Here is an 18,831-nt window from a genome sequence, read left to right as displayed (position 1 = left end):
GCCCATTTCAACCCGCTCTCGTGCTTTTCTGCCCATGGCTTCGCCCTGTTGCTTTTTTCGCCTCTTAATTTCAGCCTGGGTCTGAATCGTCTGATTCATGAAACACGCAGATATATAACAACCGGCGTCACCATGCCTCTGCATTTATAGAGGCCTTCCTTTCTCTCACTCTCTCTCAAGTCCGAACGTCTCTTTGGCTTACAATCCCCTGGACCGGTATACACAGTCGTCTTCACTCTTCGGAAGGCAGACGGTGCATACACGGCATCTCCGTCTTATTACAGCTACACGTGAAGGAGAGGCTCACCGACCAGCGGATATACAGCTTTTTATTATATTTTTGGAGATACAGTTAGCTGGATAACTACTCTTCAGAAATTTCTTTCCGTTCACTATCGGCCCCAATTGCCATTCTCAGCTGGCTCATCGTTCCACGTGCAATATCATCGCTCAAGTGCAAATCATCGCAATTCCTCGGAATATCTTCCCACACTCCCATCGCATCGACGGCCCGGTTCTAGCTATAGCAGCCCAGACGCAGCGTCTTTGTGAAATTCACCAGTTCCCATTAGCCATATATTGTACTGACGAAAGCACCAACAAACCCATATCCCATTGCGAAAAGTCCCTTTACGCTCAACAGTTCCCCATCTGGCCCAAAGCAACAGTAATCACTCACCATGCCGTTTGTGAACCCGTTTGCGAAGGAGCAAAAGTCCTTTCCTGGAGTCCTAATACCACTGTCCGGTGGCTCGCCAACAAGTAAAATCCCAGCGAAAAAGAAATCCGTAGGTGGCACCTTTGACGAAGAGGGTGCCGCCAGCCCCCCACCGGAATATGAGACCGAATTAACACTCGAGGCTCTGAGAGCTGAGGTTGAGGCTGCTGTTGTCTCCACCGGCCAGGACACTGCATACGATAGTACGTTCTAACTATTTTGAGATTTCCCTTAACCCTTTTTTTTTTCCTGTACAGGTTAGACGAAAGAAACGTCAAATTCGTCTAGCTTGGCCAAACCAGTAGATTATATACTACTGTATTCAAAGAATCAAGCCTAATCAATGTGTCCTTTTAGGAAAATCTATGGTCATTAATAGAGCAGTTCAAGATATTGGAATGGGCCGCTATCAATGGCAATTGTTTGTCTTGTGCGGATTTGGCTGGTTTGCAGACAAGTATGTCTTTTTCTGAGTCGCCTCTAACCTAATTTTATGCCTATATAAGCTAATACGGTATTATTTACAGTTTATGGCTTCAAGTAAGCATCTACATACTGTCATGCATTAAGAGAAAATGCTGGTTAACAGGTTTCATTTAGGGTGTTGCCCTTACATTGCCGAAACTGTCTCTCGAATTTGGTGTTAGCGAATCTCATGTTCGATTCACAACTTGTGCTCTGTTCATTGGCCTTTGCCTTGGATCAATCATCTGGGGAACCGCTTCTGACATCATTGGACGTCGCCTTGCTTTCAATATGACTCTCTTTCTATGCGGCGTTTTTGGAATTGCAGTTGGTGGTAGCCCAACTTGGATCGGGTATGTATAACCTTCATGACTTATTGCATCTGACAAATGATTCACAAGATGTTCCCCTGGCTAAACGTACTTTTACTAGTGTCTGTGCTATGTTTGCGTGTCTCGGTCTAGGTGTAGGTGGAAATCTACCTGTTGATGGCGCCTTGTTCCTTGAATTTCTCCCCTTCGCGTCTGGAAACCTCCTGACTATGCTCAGTGTATGGTGGCCTGTTGGTCAATTGGTTGCCAGGTAAGCAGCGGAATTTCCCCCGTATATATTATTCCTCACTCTAATCCTATTTCCCTACAGTCTTATCGCATGGGGTCTTGTACCAAAGTATACTTGTGCTGAAGGTCTACCTTCCTGCCACCTTGCGCCTGCTCCATGCTGTGCTAAGGAAGACAATATGGGATGGCGATACTTAACTTATATCCTCGGCGTCCTTACATTCCTTATGTTCTTGTCTCGTTTCTTCCTATTCCACCTCTTTGAATCCCCCAAATTCCTTCTCTCTCGTGGACGTCAGGAAGACGCTGTTGCCGCTGTACACGGAATTGCGCATAAAAATGGAGCAAAACTTGGCTTACCGTGGATATCCTCAATGAGATTGGAGGACATCCAGATGAAGTACAAAGCCAGAAGCTGAGCACTGCCGAGATCATCAAGAGACAGCTGAACAAATTCTCTGGAGAACGTATCTCCCCGCTCTTCGCAACCAAGAGCCTTGGATTTACCAGTAAGTATTTTCATCACCCTACATTCAAGAAATAGTTGGAAGCTGATAATTCATATAGCCGTCCTTCTGTGGTTTTGCTGGGCGACTATTGGAATGGGTTACCCTCTTTTCAATGCTTTCTTGCCACAATATCTTTCTCAGGGTGGTGGTGACAAATATCCACCCCCAACCACCTATACCGGTATGTTTGCTACCATACTTACTGGCTCTTCCTATGGCTAATGAAATTTTAAACAGTATACCGTGACTATGCCATTACTTCCATTGTTGGCGTCCCTGGCTCCCTGATTGCCTGCTACACCGTTGACATCCCTTATATTGGACGTAAGGGTACTATGGCCATTTCTACCATGATCACGGGAGTTATCCTTTTCTGCTTCACGATATCGCCTGACCCCAAAGTCCGTCTGGCATGTACCTGTCTCGAGGCCTTCTTCCAAAATATCATGTACGGCGTTTTATACGCCTACACCCCTGAAGTTTTCCCAGCACCCAATCGTGGTACCGGAACTGGTATCGCCAGTTGCCTTAACCGTATCTGCGGGCTACTGGCACCTATTGTTGCCATCTACGGTGGTGATGCAAACCCTAAGGCACCTGTGTATGCATCTGGCGGCCTTATGTTGGCTGCATTTGTGGCTATGATACTACTTCCAATCGAGACTAGAGGCAAAGCATCTCTCTGAAGAAACTATGGTTGAGTGTCGTTATCTGGATGATTATATTGTCGTTCTTCATAGGAGAAGTATAGAACGAGAATGGAAGGGGGCGAAAGAATGCATCAGACAGAAAGTCTGGTCGCAGGCATCGCGAGCGAAAAGATTTGTCCTTATGGTTCATGTTTATGTTCATGTCTATTGCTTACTATACCCAGTTGGAAGGTAGCTTGTGTTCTTTTCAATGAATAGAAAAACGAATTTATTTATCTCTCTTCTCATCTAAAATACATGGTCTAACGTCTTCTAAGTATCTGTCTTCTCAATCGCATACTTCGCTTTTCTTCTGCATCTTATTTGAGTTATGTGGAAGTCTCGAACAAGCGTAATAAGCGTAACTAAGTCACCTCGTGTACGTACATACTCTCCATCCATAGATAGGCTTCACTGCCGAGACCTCGATATTGTGATTTATCAAATCAAATGCGACCCAAAAATAAGGAAGCCCTTCGAATTTTGCTCCCAATGCGCCCCTATCTATTATCCCGGTGGGGAAAAAAATCACACACAGCAACTTGAGTAAGAGTACAAACAGTCTGTATAAACATTTCCTTCTCCTTCCAAGAAAAGGTAGAGGAGTGATGGTATGGTTTTGAAAAAGCCATATCAATTGTATGTACGGAATATTTCAATGTCTAGTGCTGCGAAGGTTCAGTTAGGTTTGGGGTTGTATTGAATGAATCCATAACATAACATGACATGACATCACAGAAGAATCAAAGTGAAAATGGGCATTAAAAGAAATCATTGCTGGGCATGCACACATAATGAAAATGAAGGGCGACCGAGGAGCCTGCAAGATGCAGGGTAGGGAATTGAGTGACGAGAGTGAGGTGGGAGACTTGGGGGATGAGGTAGCTCTTCTTTGGATGAGGATTAATGGGAATCAAGATACGGGCTGCCCAGCCATCCTCCTTCCTCTCCTTCCTAGTAATGTGGCATTATCTAGGCTGAGTTCGAATGGCTGTTGTGCTGATCGAGCTGCATTTTCTCTGGCAGCAGCTGCTACGGCTGCGCTGTGTTGGCCATAGCCGCCCTGTTGATATTGTTGACGGCCTCGTTGTTGCTGTTGTTGCTGCCTGGCAGCAGTTGCGCCGGCCGCACGACGGGCTTGAGCAGCTGCGCTCATTTGCTGTGATTGTTGACTTGTACTGATATTGGTACCGCGTAACTTGCTCTCAACAGCAGCTACGTCGGGGTTATATCCGGTAGGTTGTTGCCGTTGTTGGCCTACCTGAGCCCTGTTGTAAGGCATGGTTGGGACGGGGTTACCTCCATGGTCGTAATAACCATGTAAATCAGAGTCTTCACCGCTATACTCTTGTTGCTCGGCAGGTTCGACTTCACTAAGGGGATCGAGAGCTGCGCCTCGGTATCCGACTTTGAAGCCAGCTTTGCGACGTTTAGCCTCCTCCTCTTGTCTGTGAACAGCATAGCCGACATCAAAGACCTCGCGTAGGTTCATAGCCCCGGGGGAGCGGAAGTCAGCGCGACGAGCATTGGGATCAATACCAGCAAGTGGCGCTTCAAGGATCTTGTTATGGGAAACGAGAGGAGTGGCAAGTGGAGGGGCATCATCAGCGGCAGTAGTCTCTTCGTCTGTCTCTCTAATCCAGGGGTGTGCAAGGAACTCTTTTATGGTATAACGTTTGTCAGGGTCAACGGTGAGGAGATGTGAAACCAAGTCCTGCGCAGATTTAGATATGTCGTCCCACCAGGGGGAGAGGAAGGTGTATTGTCCACGCGCAACCTTCTCGGTCAGTGCTTGTATAGATTCGTCATAAAAGGGCGGGAATCCACATAGCAGAGTGTAGAGTACACATCCTAACGCCCACATGTCGACAGATTTAGAGTAGCGCTCATCTTTGACGATTTCTGGGGCGGTATAGCCGACAGTACCACAGGGGGTCATGGTTTCGCTATCCCAGATGACCTTTGATAGGCCAAAGTCTGCAACTTTGATCACTCCGATGCCGCCGGACCCAATTCCAGGAATAAATTCACCTTCGTCAACCTTGTCTTCGTCACCTGGGGCTGGTGGCTTGGGGTTTTTGGTGGGAGTGAATGGCGCTGGATAGAAAAGCAAGTTTTCCGGTTTTATGTCACTTCAAAAAAGATCAGTCATTGCATAAACAAGCAGGGAAGATTATACGGGGGTGAAGTGGTGAATCTAACCGATGAACAACACCGGATTTCTCGTGCAGATACTCTATCGCCTTTGCCACCTGTACGATAACATGGCGGGCTAGATTTTCACTGAAATAGGTCAAACGAACGATCTGGTGGAACAACTCTCCCCCGGGACATAGCTCGAGGACGATGTAGTAGAATTGGGGTGATTCCGAGAATTCTATCAATTTGACTATGTTTGGATGGTCAAGTTGGCGCATTATTTGAACTTCTTTCAGTATACTCGCACGCTAGGAGTAGTGTTAGAATAACTAGATCGTTGATATGTAGTGGTCTGACGATATATGGAAGGGTGTTCTCACCTCCACCTGCTTCTTCTTGATGCTCGGGTGAAGGTGATCAATGCCCTAAGAGGAGACCCCCAAAGGCACACCGGTTGGCAAAGAACGAAGAGAAAGAAAGGAAATGTTTACGGAAGCCAGTGTAATGGGATTGGGTATTTTGCCTGACTAGTAGCGCGGCATCCCGGACATACCTGTTTGGAGCTCATCTCAAATTTCCTGACGACCTTGATAGCAACTTCCCCTGACTGTCCAGACTTGTATCGCGCGCGGTAGACGTTGCTAAAGGCACCATCACCCATCTTCTCAACAAGTATGTATCGTTCTAGGCCGGGGTAGGTAGGCAGCTTGGAACGGTTGAGCTTCTCCTCCGCAATAATCTGCTCGATCTCCTGCTCATGAGCTCTGGCCTGGTTCTTTGTAGTGGTGACCGATGCGGCCTTATTCGAGCGTTGATGTTGATCGATAGCATCAAGGGTACCGGTGGCCATGCCGGGCTGATACTGCGGCTGCTGTTTCCGTTGGGATTCTGCGTGGACGGCTGTGACGTTGGTGGTAGGCTCACCATGGGCAACAGACATACGGGCCTGTTTCCCATGGCGGATGAAGTTCTTGAGGTTTTGTATTGTACTCATGATGACAGGATGTGCTTTTCTTTTCTTTTTTATTATTATTGTCGTCCCCTTGAGATGTGAGCGCAGACAAGGGGGGAGGGCTGATGATGGGGGAGGGGCGGGTAGTACGGCGCGGCTGCTACAGCCAGGCCTCTTTTTTTTTTTTTTTTCTTCTTTCTTTGGGGGGGGAAGGAAGGGTAAAGTGGAGGGCAGCAAAGGAAAGGAAAGGCCGGTCTAGGATGCTGAGATTTGCCTGGCCCTTGTGACAGTTCCGTGTCTCTCGAGTGACTGTTACTGACTGTCTGGCTGATGATCTCCTGTGACTTCGATGCAGGCGGGAGATAAGCGAGTGACGGGGCGAGGAGCCTATTGTTTTATAAGGAGAGGGAACGGCCAGCGGAAGGAGTGAGATCTGGGATGTTGACGTCAGTTAAGTGGACACTCTAATACTTGAGTTGCTTAGTGGCAGGGCATGGGAGGACGAGGAGGGCCTTGTAGCTTCTCCGTGGCCTCTCTCGGACTGCTCGGTCGCCTCGGTCACTCGGTTGCTCGCTGCAGCGTTTGCAGAGACAGCCGGCCTTGGTCTATCGCATCCTCACCGTCGCCGTCCTTCTCTCTTGTCTTCTTCTTAGTCGCTATTTTGTGCTCTTTGTTGCTTTTTCTCGTCTTTCTTGTGGCTTGACGTCCTTTATTTCCCCTTTCGGACAACAACACGTGAAAATAGCTTTGTATTAGTAATATAGTGGCTGAGGTAATTTTTTGATGACTAAATAAAATGACTAATCAGGTACATTTCCCGCCCCCGAAAAGGGCAACTCACGACTTCATTCCATTCAACGTCAACCGTCAAAAGATCAGCCGGACAGGGAGACGAGAGCTAGAAGCAACGACAAATAGAGACGGAGGCGAAAGCGACAGAAAAGCAGCTGTAGGATATACAAAAAGCAAGGTCACGGAGCAGACACAGATACAAGAGAACCCGGTGACACTGCATAACCAGGAAAAATAAGCAGCAAGGAGAGAGGTGGCTAACATCACTGCTTGCTTTTTGCCCTTCCATACTCTCGCTCTCCAGAAGCCAGAAACAATGTATTAGTTCATCAGCAGAACTTGGAACACGTTGACCAGCCCTGAATTCACGAAGACGCGGGGTTGTTGAAGGCCGGAGAGACGACCGGAGAAGAGGGACCCGCGCATGCTTGTCTTGAGACAGTGCATATATACTGGTGCCAGGGTTGCAGCTCCCTTGAGCTTGCATTTGTCTGTCCTCGTTTCAAGCCGGCTCGCATGTCCTGACTCTCGCTATTCGATATTTCACCTCGTTGTCTTCCGTTTCTCACCTAGACAACACGGCTTACTTGGTACCAGTCACTCCTTAGGTGCGCCATCCCACACGCTCCTTCAGTATCACCACTCGTCCAGCACATTGACAGCACTATCACCAACATCATCGAAAAATTGCCGTTCATTGGTCCGCCCTCCTGTTGAACTCTCCGTGTTTCCGAAAGCATAGCATACCATAGCACGTTGGTGTGCTGGTGAACTTGTTCAGAACGTCTCTGCTCCGTGATGAAACGGAACCTCCACGTCCCCTACTCGGCTCGAACCTGGCAACGATAAAACCGTGTTATGTTGTTTGGGGACATTTGAGGCAAAGATATTGTTTCCTGTGATAATGGCGGCCGCAATCGACATTGTCCAGAGACGTGAGGGCAGGGACAAACCTCTTTTGAAATCTCACAAAGTCTTACCGCGACGACGGGATCTTGTCAGCGCATATTCTCCCGCGTGCGCTGATGATGATACCGGTGGTGACATAAATAATGGGCCCGCGTACCCTCCTACACGTACACTTCCCCTAACTCCACCCGCCATCACCCTTGAAGACCAGAAACCCCTTGAGATTTCACACGACCAAGATGCTGAAACTCATCTTGACCCGCAAAATACCATAACACCTTCAAACAGAGTAAAACCGCTCACCCCAGACATTACCCCTCCTCGCATCGTCTCTCGTTCTAAGAAACGAGACGGGCAGAGCCAGCGTTTCCCGTCTGCATCTTCAAGAACGACCTCCTTCGCGACAGCCAAAGAATCCTTATCCTCTGATGAGGAGACTGAGAGGACCAAATCCACTTCTCTGTTACCCAGCAAATATGGGCCACCACGTTCCTGGCGCAATACAACTGTTAGTCCTACAACCACTGATGAGACCCATCATGACAGAACTGTGCGGGAGACTAAGCAAGACCGCCAGCTGTTCGATACAAACGAATTACAAGTACGCAAACGTGGCGAAGAAAGAAACTCATCCGGCTTAGGCCATATTCAGTCTTTTCATCAAGACTGTTCCCTTTCTCGTATTCATCATGGAAGCCTGCGGGGACGAACCCGGAACGAGAATAGCACTGGCTCATCTAACTCAGTTGAAGCCTTTGCCGCCAGCATCGGCTGGCCAAGTGAAGGTGACATGGAGACCAATAACTCAGGGCACGTACGCTGTATTTCAACCGCCTCAACCACCACCATTGAAGCCATTGTGATCGATTCTCCGTCGCCGAAGAAAAGGACACTTCGACATACTGAGAAGAATGACTCCCTTCGATCCGTCAGCACGCCAACACCCAGCCCACCATCTGTGACCAAGCCGTTGCAGTCGCTACCCCTATCGCAACCACGTCTGACTCACAAACGAACTCGAATCACAGATGAAAATCGCTGGAGCATTGCATCTGACATATCAGGGACTACAACCAGTACAGCCATAACTTTTACTAAACCCAAGAAAGTCGAGGATATCATTCGTGTGGTTGTTATCCCTCAGCGTCAGTCATCGCTGAAGACTACCGCACCACCTGGACCGGCCTTGCGCTCATTGCCTCTGAACCACCGCAGACCTTTTACTGCGCCAGAATTAGCTCCAGAATCATCCAAAAGCTCACGCAGACATAGACGCACCATGTCCGAGTCCCTAACCTCCACGGCTAGTGCGTCTAATGCTTTTAAACCGAGAATTCCCACGCGACGGTCTTCCCTGTCTGCTCCCACGAGTAGAAATACCTCCCGAGCAGGCTCGATATCAGATAATAGCTCTCGCATGCTTGTTACAGTCGTTAGTTCTGAAAATAAAGCCGTTTTCGACTCTAAGACTCTGCCACAACCCCCTTCAGAGTTTGTTAACCCACAGTCTCAAAACCTAGGGCCTGAAGGTACAGGAGTCCTGTCGGATCTCATTCCAAAGCCGCTTCGTCTGTCTACAACTTCTATGCCCACCCCACAAATAGTTCTTCCCCCAGATTCACCTGTTCGTGATCATGACGATTTCACCCGCCCGCCAACTCCACCTGGATCTTCAACGCAATTTCAGCGTTCTATTGAGTCGTTATCCTGCTCTCCTGGGCCTGTAGAAATAAGCCAGGCAACAGCAGTTCCTTTTTTTGCCCATAATAACAAATCCCTGCTGGTTATTGAACATCCACTTTGTGAAGCTCGACCCAAGCCACCCATGATTTCTCTAGACCATGTTGAATCCCCCCTTAGATACCCCCGTGCTGCGCCCAAACCCCCGGGTTCAGATTCGCGGGATGTTCCATTGATCCCACTAAAGCGTGCAAACACAGTGCCGTCAAGACCGCGGCCTCCACTTCCAATGCAAACGGATAGTAGTAGCGGTACTAGCGGTGGGATTGTCCGTCGTCTCAGCTCGGTTCGTCGGAGATTTAGTTCTTCTCATCGTGCTTCGACTGCAGATTCTATACCTGCTACTGATGCTGCAAAGGATATTAGAAGTACAACGCACCGTGTACGCAACAGGATGGCGGGCAAGAAGCTGGATAGCAAGAAGCATCCGTTTTGGCGTCCGTATGGATTCTGGCAAGACTACGAAGGCGAAGGCAACCCCAGTAGCAGACGCGGTAGTCTTAAGTCCAATATATTCACCCCCAAAACTACGACCACGATAACGGCTGGAAACAACTTGGATTCCAATGGATACGAGAGCGGGCAATATGTTAGCAACACACTTGGAATTCCTCAAAACAGCACGCCATTCCAAGGCCCTATCTCCATGATCCGGCGTGTCTCGCAGCGTTCCCGGTCTCGGTCTAAGCCTAGTCGCGTTATTAAATCTCCATCCAGCAAAACCAGCCTGTCCTTAGTCTCCGAATATCGTCGAGGGAAACGTACGCGCTCTTTTCGTCCCTTGCATGAAGTGCAGGACTGGATCGCCCGTACTCGCCAACGCCGTGAACAAGAGAAACTTGAGGCTCGTCGGGAGAAGCTCCGCCGAGCTATCGGAGGGAACGTTATTGTCGACTACACCAGCGTTGCCTCCACAATGGACCCGGAGAGTGTCTTTGCTCCGTCTCGAAGGGAGAGAAGTTAAATAAACCCTTGCATCACCCACGAATCCAGCTATGCCAGCTGAACGAATTATGATATCATGAATGAATTGTAAAAAAGTAAGATGAGATTGCGGGTGCCAATACCATTTTAAACACCATTTTATTCCCAATATATGCTTTGTGATGATACATTTCATGCTTTGATAATGACAACGAGGATGTTCGATTTCCTTCGCTTGCATTATGATGATTGATGATGATAATGATGATGATGATGATGATGATGAATTTAATTTGATCTTGATTTTCCTCTCCCCCCCTTTTTAATGTCTATATGTATCGCTTTGCTTTCAGTGTTACAAGGAAGCCTTTCCATTTTTCCCCCGAGTTCGAGGTTTATGCTTCTTCTGCTTCTTCTTCTCTTTCCCATACAACGTAATTTTTAAATACTGGAATGGAAATTTTTATAGAGCTCTTTATCACTCGTTATTCTGTCCTATAGTGTGTGTTGCAGTGCTGAACTCGGATTCCCGTAGGTTCAGCATACGATCTCGCAGATCCGGGTCAAGAAACGGTTGAGGGATCCGAGAGGCATCGAACTCCATCGTCAACGTTTCTTGGTCAGTTTTTGATGCCGAACTGGTTGAGGCAGAGGTAGAGAGCATCTGGATATCCGCTGGTCGTCGTGATGGATGAAGACAGCGAGCCGTCGAACGTTTCTTTAGTGCAACGGGCTTTCCCTTGGACACCATGATCTCTTCGTCTATACGGGAGTACTCTTCCGTTTCTCGGTTCCTTCCGCTTCGCTGTGATGTTGGCTGTTTCTCCCTCGTCCCGAGCTTGACCTTTTCCTCTCCCCGTCGTAAATCTCGGTAACCAAACTCTGGACGTTAATATGAGTTATGCAAAAATGCCCGTACCTACTAGGCCGTGTCATGTGACTGGCAGCAAATTCCATGGACAAAGACGACGAGTTCGACTCATCCGGCGAGACAAACGCTTCACCACCAAGCAAAAGTACTCTGACAGCCTCTTAAACTGCGCCTATTTACAAGCGGCCGAGCCTGTGTCGCCTGCTGCCCTGCCATTGCCCGACCGCTACGCCGCTGTCCCACACATTCTCGCCCCGTCTTCAACGCCTTGTACTCACCCGCATTCCCACGGCGAAATTGAGAAACAAAACCTAAAGAAAAAGAAGCAAAAAGCCTGCGCGGCCGCGGATTAAACCGGCAGGCCTGGAGGTTCTTTTTGACTAGGGTGAAGGGATATGGTGATAGCGGTTTCGGAGGCAGCTCCCCAGCAGCGCATCCACAGCCAGTTTGACGCAGCAAGTTACCTAGAGCAGTGAGTGGGGGTTATGTCGCCAGGTGGTGGACTGCGCTCGCGTGCTGCAGAGAGAACAAAGAGTAACAGCGGAGACGAGGGGGACAGCGACGACAGTAGGGCTAGGAGAACGTCGCCGAAAGGCCTAAGTGGTGGGAGACAGAAGAGGTCTGCGCCTGGTGGTGCGCAGAGCAGCTCGCCGCAGAGTGCGACTGGAGAGGGCGACGAAGACGAGAAGCGGAGGCATCCGGTGAAGAGAGCTTGTAATGAGTGTCGTCAGCAGAAGGTGAGCACTCCGTGTATGTATAAGTTATAATTCAGCACTGACGAGACCGTCACGTAGCTTCGCTGTGATGTTGTTCAGGACCCTTTTACGACCTGCACTCGCTGCCACCGGCTAAAGCTGCCATGTAAGATCGAAGCGAACTTCAGACGGATTGGCAAACGCAGCCGTAACGCGGAAATGGAGCGGGAAATTATAGAATTGCGAAGGCAAGTTGTCAATGCCAATGCTAATGTGCAGTTCCTGGCCCAGCAGCAGCAGCAGCAACAACAGCACCACCACCACCACCTGAACATGCCTGCAGCTGGCCATCTTCCAGTACCATCTTCCATGCCTTACAGCCCATCGACGAGCTCGATGCGCCCTCATCAAGCGGACCAGGCCTCGGCTGAGTACATGAGACCACACGAAGCCGTTGCATCATTGTTAGATCTCAAGTCCGGTGGTGACTATCTGCGCAGCCCACCCGACAATAACATAGACGTGAAACGACTGGAAGATGTGGCAATTCCTTTAGATCGGACCGCAGAGCTTTTCAACAGATTCTTTACATACTATCACCCTTTCCTTCCATTGCTTGAGGCTCAAAAGACCCCGGACGAATATTATGATACGTCTCCTCTCCTCTTTTGGACCATCATCGCAGTTGCTTCCCGCAGGTACCAGACAGATTCATCTCTTCTGAATGCTTTGTCCGGTCCCGTTTTGCGGTTGGTATGGAGCACACTTGCGGACGTCCCACAAAGCTATCATATTGTCAAGGCTTTAGCATTGCTTTGCACCTGGCCGTTTCCTACTAGTAGTACGTCCACGGACCCTACTTTCATGCTCTGTGGCATGATGCAGCAAATAGCACTCCAAATAGGCCTACATAGGCCGTCCCATGCACAGGACTTCTCCAAGTATAGGGTGGAGTTGAGAGAGGGTGAACTAAATGATAGGGTGAGGACGTGGGCATTTTGTAATATTGTTGCTCAGCGGTATGTTACTTGCCGACATCTCCCTATATCTTGGCCCTATGCTAACGATTGCTTCTAGAGTTGCAACTGGCTATGGGCAGCCATCTTCGACACTGTTTGACTGTACTCTTTCTTCGAAGGAGGCGGATCTACGACTCCCTCCTGAGGTTAGAGTGCGGCTACAGATTGAAAAATTCTGTGATAAAATATCACAAACATTGTACACTAACCGTCGCGACCCAGTGGGTGTATTAAGTGACAAGGAGCGAAACGTCATGGCATCAGTGCTATTCAAAGATTTTGAAGATCTGGAGGGTCAGGTCCGAACAGAGACAAATTGTATGCTCCCATGCTTTCACATATGCGCCACCGAGCTAACAAGCAGTAGCCATAACGAATGTCTATTTACGAGCCGCTGGCCTACATCTACATCTCTCTATTTTCTTTGAGAACCCGAGCACCAAGGACTACCGCCAAGGCCTATCAGCTCTATACCTTGCAACAACTGCCTTCCTTGAGGCGGCCTTTGGCCTTGAAACGTCCACAGGGCCAGTCCTATCCTATTGCTCTAACTACATTTACCAGATGACCCTTGCCGCAGGATTCAGCCTTTTCAAGTTGTGCAACAGCTTTTTCGCCGTCCATATTGATATGAGCTACACGAAGTCTCTTTTTAGTCGCACTATATCAGCCTTTCGCCACATATCCGTGATGAACAATGATCTTCCGCAACGATTAGCCGAAGTTCTAGCTCAAATGTGGCGAATGAACTGCGTTGGCAGCAGAAATAATCAACAGTCTCAGGACCAAAGGCATCAGGGAGAAACTAACCCATCCGATACGGGAGACTCCTGATGTTAAAGGTTCGCTGTAGAATGAGCATGTCACTTGTTTTCGACTCCGTTTGGCGATGGCGAGAGGATTTCCAAGCCAGAGGAAGGAATTTTGAAGGTAAGACGCCCTCTATCCCAGTACCCTCTCCCACCTCCGACTGTGTACACAGAATTAACTGCTTAAAACAGCGTATCTCAAAAACCCGACAAATCCAGACTCTGGAGCTGACTCCTCAGCCTCGTGTTCCTCCACCGCCGCCATCCGAACATCAACGTCCACTCCTGCACCACCTGCGCCAGAAGGCGTAAGTGCAGTCTCGGCTGCTGATCCCACCCTTACCTCCCCAGCCTTGACGGCTGGTCCTATAACTACGGGCCCTAGCTCTCCCCCGGGTCCAACGCTGGGAGGCTTCAACTCTTCCTCCCTTTCCAGTGCTTTCTTAGAAACAAATTATGAAGTGTTTGACCCTTTAAATTGGATGCTTGACGGTCTTGTAGACTTTCCTTACTTATATCCTGGTGTTCAGGGCCTGGAGGTGTAGGTAGGGAAAAATATCCATTTGCCCAGGGGATGCTACTAGCTTCTTGATTCCGTTTATTTTTCATAGGGAAGTTTATTTCATCTGTACATGATACCAACGTACCCGGGACACATTTCGGCCGGATTTTGAGCCTTTTGCTTCTATTAGGAGTTTTCACGATAATGGGAAATATGAAGCTTCTTGCTTACGATGAAGAGTAGTACATACTAGCTCTGAATTGGTGTTAATGCATCAATATTTTCACACGTATCATTTGAATTGACGATGTTCACGTTCATTGATTCTACAGTACGGAATTTATCACATTTGAACATAACAGACAACATGATAACTACTGTCAGCAGGCTGAGAAGTTGTCAAGACCCTTCACGGCTACAGCTTCCTCCGCCTACATTACCGGTAGGAGTGTCCCTAGCTAGTGTGCAAAGCTGATAGCAGTATTCAGAAAGACTAAGGGTGCAATCAGCAAGTAATGGTGTGAATGATGAGTTAGTCGTTAAAAGCTCGTTCAGATCCTCCAGAGCAGGCATTTATTTGTATGGGTGACTTTGGATCGTCGTCCGGCGGGCCAGCCAGTCAACTAACTGGCTAGCTCTATAGTTGTTTAATGGTATTATTGTCAACTAGCTCGCCAACACGCGAAGATGACACCTGAGGTGGGCGATACGTAGTCGGCGCCGCTGTAGCTTACTTAGCAGGAAATCCAGGTAGTTGTTTATCAGCTAGCTAACTTGGTCTGGCAACCGAGTGTTGATGACTGTAATCGAGGGAGGCATCTCTTAATAGGGCAATAGTATAAAGGAGCCTGCTAAGAGATATGGTCAGATAGAAAGAGCCATGAGCCATTCCAAGTAAATTTGGCAACCAGGGAAAACAAGCATAGCTAGTTAACTAATATTTATTGACACGTAAGATGAAAGCCAAACGGGTGTCCAGCAACGGTAATATCAAAATCGAGCAACCGTACAAAATCTCAATTACATCAAGGGTATATTACATTACTGCACACTTTGAATCTTTGTTCCTCTTTCGTTCACCCTTCAGCTTGGTCCATTGCTCTTTCCAGTCGTCTGACCGTGCCGTAGAATTTAATCGAATATCAGACTGGGATGTTAAGATATTGCGACCAGTGCGTTTGTCAAAAAGACCTCCAGCATTAAAACGATGCCGAGGTACATCCTGAGAGCGAGACCGGGATCTTTGGACTCCGGGATGTGAATTGTCAGAGGACCTGTAGTTAGTAGAGAGCCAGCGACCACTGCGTGACTGGGAGTTCTCGTGAGGTTCGTCGGGGAGTGAGCTTGTTCCAGATATCTGGCGTTCAGCAGGCAATGTAGGAACATTTGGTAAGGAGTCTGGAGGATGAGAAGTGTGTGTTATAGACACTGGGTTTGGTGAAGGTATATAGGGATGTCGTTGCAGGGTATCCCGTTGCGCTGCCTGACGCCCTGATCTGCTTGGGTCTGAGCGATCTGGAATAATTGTATTCAGATTTTGCACGCAGCCCTGGTTCCCCGCCACCTGGGGCTGTGAATTTGATGGTGCAGTATGACCAGACAAGGGAGTGAAGTTGGCCGGTGTCACGGCTATGGGATGTTGGATGGAATGATTACGGGGTAGAGGAAAAGCAGGGCCAATATTGGTAGGGGTATTGTTGGAAGGCGGCGGAGAACTCATGTTGATTGTGCTAACGCCAACCTGACTATTCGACAATTGCCTATTACCACTCACAACTAGGTTAGGGGGTGACATATCTGAAATTAAGGATGTGTTGAGGTAGTTTATTGGGCTGTTAGTGGCACTATTAGAAGGAAGAGGGCGTCTCGGAATCGTGATACTAGGCCGGCTTATAGTTGTTTGCGAACGATGCAGCGATGAGCCCCCCGAGGAGTCAATAGTTGATGTCCGCGACCTGCGTAGCCCGTGGCCGACATCTCTAGGCGGACTACCAGGTGGAGGCTCCGTAGCACTTGGTAGAATGCCTATCTGAAAGTGATCCGGTAGAGGATCGCTTGCATCTTCCGTGTATGGAGGGGGCGGCGGAACCCAGTTATCCGCATCACTCTCATGAGGTACGACAAACTGTCCGCGGCGAGGCCCAGAATTAAGGGCTGGACGAGCCGTCTCAAATCTACTTGCAGCGAGGCTGCGGGACGCCGCCGTCGCTGCCCGTCGTAGTGTTTCTGTAGAGCGAGGAGAGGTATTGCTATACGGGCTATCTAGAAAGGGTAGAGCACTCCTGGCTCCGCCTCCAGGAGTAGGTGGGAGGGGGGGTGATAATGATTCTTCATCAGCATGAGATCCGGCAGGAGGTATGCTATTGCGCCAGTTCGACCTTGATGGCGTATGTCTGGCAGCCATAGTTCTCTGACGACTGATTTGGGCTCTCCTTTTCTCGAGCTCGACTTCAGCATCGAGCGTTGCTCCCTGTTCAGGCAGCTCAGTTGGGACTGCCTCGCCAGCTTCAATAATGAGTTCTTCGTGCGCACCGTTTTTCGGGGAGAGCTCAAAATCAAACAAAATGACCCTGCCCCCATCAATAGGCATAGTATCCCCAGTAATCATGCTGAAAGAAGAGTCGACGCCCCCCGGAGCCACTGCAACAAGCCTACATAGCTTCCTGGAACTAGAAGTCTCCCCTTTCGTGTTCCGCATCCATCTCATATCCGTAATATCGTTGGTTGCTTGAATTGGATGTCCGGATATAAAGCTCTTTGGGCTTTCGATATGTTTGTTGAGACGTTGAAAGTTGGTAGCCTCGTATGATAAAGAACCATTTTCATCGATGCGAGGGATGGTAGGCTGTGGATGAGCTTGAAAATCCTTTCCAGAACCTTCAGGCTTTGCCCTTGATGCCGGGACTCCAAATATCCATATCCCAGACTTCTCAAAGCTTGCTGCTATATATTTACCGTTTTCACTAGCAACAGGTAGCAGATTTGGTCGAGGTTCGTCTCTCTCTATATCAGCTCCAGGCCCAACTAGATAAAGGGTTCCACCTCTGATATCATCAACTTGGGATATACGGAAGGCCTTCACACAATTATCGTACCCTACAAAAAAAATAGAGTGGTCACCACTTTCGGCAGGGGGTATCAAACTAGAATAGCAGTAGCCCTCACCAACCTCTGGGAAAAGAATCTGCGTTGTCCACATCCGACTGTGGAGCTCTGGTAGGCTTAGATCAAACCCAGGGTCAGGAAGAAGGGGAGGGGATATCATGATAAAGTTGTTGGAGTGAGGGTCGTTTGAAGAACCAAAGAGCATGGAACCATCAGAAGAAAACGTTAACGTCGATATTCCTTCACACCTCACTGCTCGATGGGCAGTGGATAATGTATTATCTCCCAAAGCATAAATTTCAATCCCACCGTCAAATGCAACTGCCAGGATGGAGGCATAGGGTGAAAATTCTAGGGACAACGGGACCTCGTGAAGCTCAATTGTCTGAAGAAGTCTAGCATGCTGGACTTTCAGCTCATACAACCGTACCCGGTGACCAGATGATGCAACAGCTAATAGGGAACCGTCATCAAGTATTGCAGCCGCGGTAGGACGGCGTAATATCTTCAGTTCATGGAGTATCGAGATTTGCTCTTTTGTAAGATCTATCACGAAAATCCTAGACGAACTTAACGCCAGTAGTAACTGGCCATGGGCAGAGAAGATGAACCGTAACGCTTCACCTTGCGGGGAGGCAGAGGAAGAGCTCACTGATGCTGATATAAGTTTTACAACGGTCTGCTTTGGCCGAATAAAGGCAGCAAAAACATGGCTTCTGGCGACCTGGACGAACTTCGATTTTAGTCTCTCAAGACTGGCTGACCCCAGAGTCTCCGCGGCTGAATCTGACGGCGAACAGAAGTCTGCTAAATGGTGACGATACAGACTTGGACAATCAGATATCTGTCGCCATGCACGGTTGATCAAAGTTAGTGAAGCAAAGCTGTTTGCATCAACCAAGCGTAATATTCTGGACATGTATGTTAATAAAATCTGCAACAAAAGATAAAATCCTTTGAAAAGCCAACCACCGGATATTGGTTTTTAGGCATACCTCTCGATAACGACCCGAGGAAGTCGGTGAAATGCGGCAGCAGGTTGTTCACCTGACACATGCCCATGGCCTTCCAAGCCGTCGCGCCTGATACCGTACTCATCCAAAGTCATATAATCGCTACCTTGAATTTCATGGATATCTCCAGGCAGGACAGAGAGTTGGTCCCCTTCCATGGTCCTAGCAGTCATTTACCGTCACGATCCATGGTTGTATGCAAATAAGCGCACGAGCTTCCCGTTGACGTCGCCTCTTATACCATACAGCGTGAAGGATCTATGTACCACTACCCACGACTCGCGGAAATAAAAGGAAAAAGAGAATGAGGAAGACGACTAAGCCTGTAGATGCGTGGCGATGCTTTCTCCAACTTCTCGACTTATCTAGTTTAAGACGATCGTTTGCATGGGAGCAGCCACCCAAGATATATATCATGCA

General features: G+C 48.6%; 8 protein-coding genes across 10 annotated transcripts; 4 read left to right on the top strand and 4 right to left on the bottom strand.

Annotated features, from left to right (window-relative positions):
* Positions 1 to 680: 680 nt before the first annotated feature.
* Positions 681 to 2,938, top strand: TERG_06837 (uncharacterized protein; the record flags this gene model as incomplete). Its single annotated transcript, XM_003232800.1, has 9 exons — positions 681 to 921; positions 1,076 to 1,175; positions 1,246 to 1,258; positions 1,319 to 1,536; positions 1,616 to 1,765; positions 1,826 to 2,060; positions 2,123 to 2,252; positions 2,311 to 2,433; positions 2,490 to 2,938. The coding sequence occupies 9 exons, from the start codon at positions 681 to 683 to the stop codon at positions 2,936 to 2,938; spliced, it is 1,659 nt and encodes a 552-aa protein (XP_003232848.1).
* A 916-nt stretch (positions 2,939 to 3,854) lies between these two features.
* On the bottom strand, positions 3,855 to 6,074 carry TERG_06836 (CAMK/CAMK1/CAMK1-RCK protein kinase; the record flags this gene model as incomplete). Of its 3 annotated transcripts, XM_003232799.1 has the most annotated exons (3): positions 3,855 to 5,073; positions 5,144 to 5,388; positions 5,634 to 6,074. In XM_003232799.1, the coding sequence occupies 3 exons, from the start codon at positions 6,072 to 6,074 to the stop codon at positions 3,855 to 3,857; spliced, it is 1,905 nt and encodes a 634-aa protein (XP_003232847.1). The 3 variants fall into 3 exon arrangements, with proteins under 3 accessions (XP_003232847.1, XP_047607056.1, XP_047607057.1); XM_047750287.1 differs by lacking the exon at positions 5,634 to 6,074 and having other exon boundaries at positions 5,144 to 5,358; XM_047750288.1 differs by lacking the exons at positions 5,144 to 5,388; positions 5,634 to 6,074 and having other exon boundaries at positions 3,855 to 4,880.
* Positions 6,075 to 6,930: 856 nt separating this feature from the next.
* TERG_12459 (uncharacterized protein) lies at positions 6,931 to 7,311 on the bottom strand (the record flags this gene model as incomplete). Its single annotated transcript, XM_047751414.1, has 1 exon — positions 6,931 to 7,311. One exon carries the CDS (start codon positions 7,309 to 7,311, stop codon positions 6,931 to 6,933), a length of 381 nt encoding a protein of 126 aa, XP_047607055.1.
* A 417-nt stretch (positions 7,312 to 7,728) lies between these two features.
* Positions 7,729 to 10,681, top strand: TERG_06834 (uncharacterized protein; the record flags this gene model as incomplete). Its single annotated transcript, XM_003232797.2, has 1 exon — positions 7,729 to 10,681. One exon carries the CDS (start codon positions 7,729 to 7,731, stop codon positions 10,435 to 10,437), a length of 2,709 nt encoding a protein of 902 aa, XP_003232845.1. The 3' UTR covers positions 10,438 to 10,681.
* Positions 10,682 to 10,875: 194 nt separating this feature from the next.
* TERG_06833 (uncharacterized protein) lies at positions 10,876 to 11,354 on the bottom strand (the record flags this gene model as incomplete). Its single annotated transcript, XM_003232796.1, has 2 exons — positions 10,876 to 11,279; positions 11,321 to 11,354. 2 exons carry the CDS (start codon positions 11,352 to 11,354, stop codon positions 10,876 to 10,878), a joined length of 438 nt encoding a protein of 145 aa, XP_003232844.1.
* A 399-nt stretch (positions 11,355 to 11,753) lies between these two features.
* TERG_12458 (uncharacterized protein) lies at positions 11,754 to 13,816 on the top strand (the record flags this gene model as incomplete). The annotated part of the gene is made up of 4 exons (XM_047751413.1): positions 11,754 to 12,005; positions 12,123 to 12,982; positions 13,041 to 13,300; positions 13,350 to 13,816. 4 exons carry the CDS (start codon positions 11,754 to 11,756, stop codon positions 13,814 to 13,816), a joined length of 1,839 nt encoding a protein of 612 aa, XP_047607054.1.
* A 26-nt stretch (positions 13,817 to 13,842) lies between these two features.
* On the top strand, positions 13,843 to 14,336 carry TERG_12457 (uncharacterized protein; the record flags this gene model as incomplete). The annotated part of the gene is made up of 2 exons (XM_047751412.1): positions 13,843 to 13,912; positions 13,984 to 14,336. 2 exons carry the CDS (start codon positions 13,843 to 13,845, stop codon positions 14,334 to 14,336), a joined length of 423 nt encoding a protein of 140 aa, XP_047607053.1.
* A 993-nt stretch (positions 14,337 to 15,329) lies between these two features.
* TERG_06831 (uncharacterized protein) lies at positions 15,330 to 18,754 on the bottom strand (the record flags this gene model as incomplete). The annotated part of the gene is made up of 2 exons (XM_003232794.2): positions 18,394 to 18,754; positions 15,330 to 18,309 (listed from the first exon to the last, which is right to left on the bottom strand). The coding sequence occupies exons 1-2, from the start codon at positions 18,582 to 18,584 to the stop codon at positions 15,330 to 15,332; spliced, it is 3,171 nt and encodes a 1,056-aa protein (XP_003232842.1). The 5' UTR covers positions 18,585 to 18,754.
* Positions 18,755 to 18,831: the final 77 nt, after the last annotated feature.

Source organism: Trichophyton rubrum (assembly GCF_000151425.1).
Source record: "Trichophyton rubrum CBS 118892 genomic scaffold supercont2.8, whole genome shotgun sequence".
Taxonomy (NCBI): Eukaryota; Fungi; Ascomycota; class Eurotiomycetes; order Onygenales; family Arthrodermataceae; genus Trichophyton; species Trichophyton rubrum.
The sequence above is the reverse complement of the archived record's forward strand: the minus strand, read 5'-3'. Positions and strand labels throughout refer to the sequence as shown.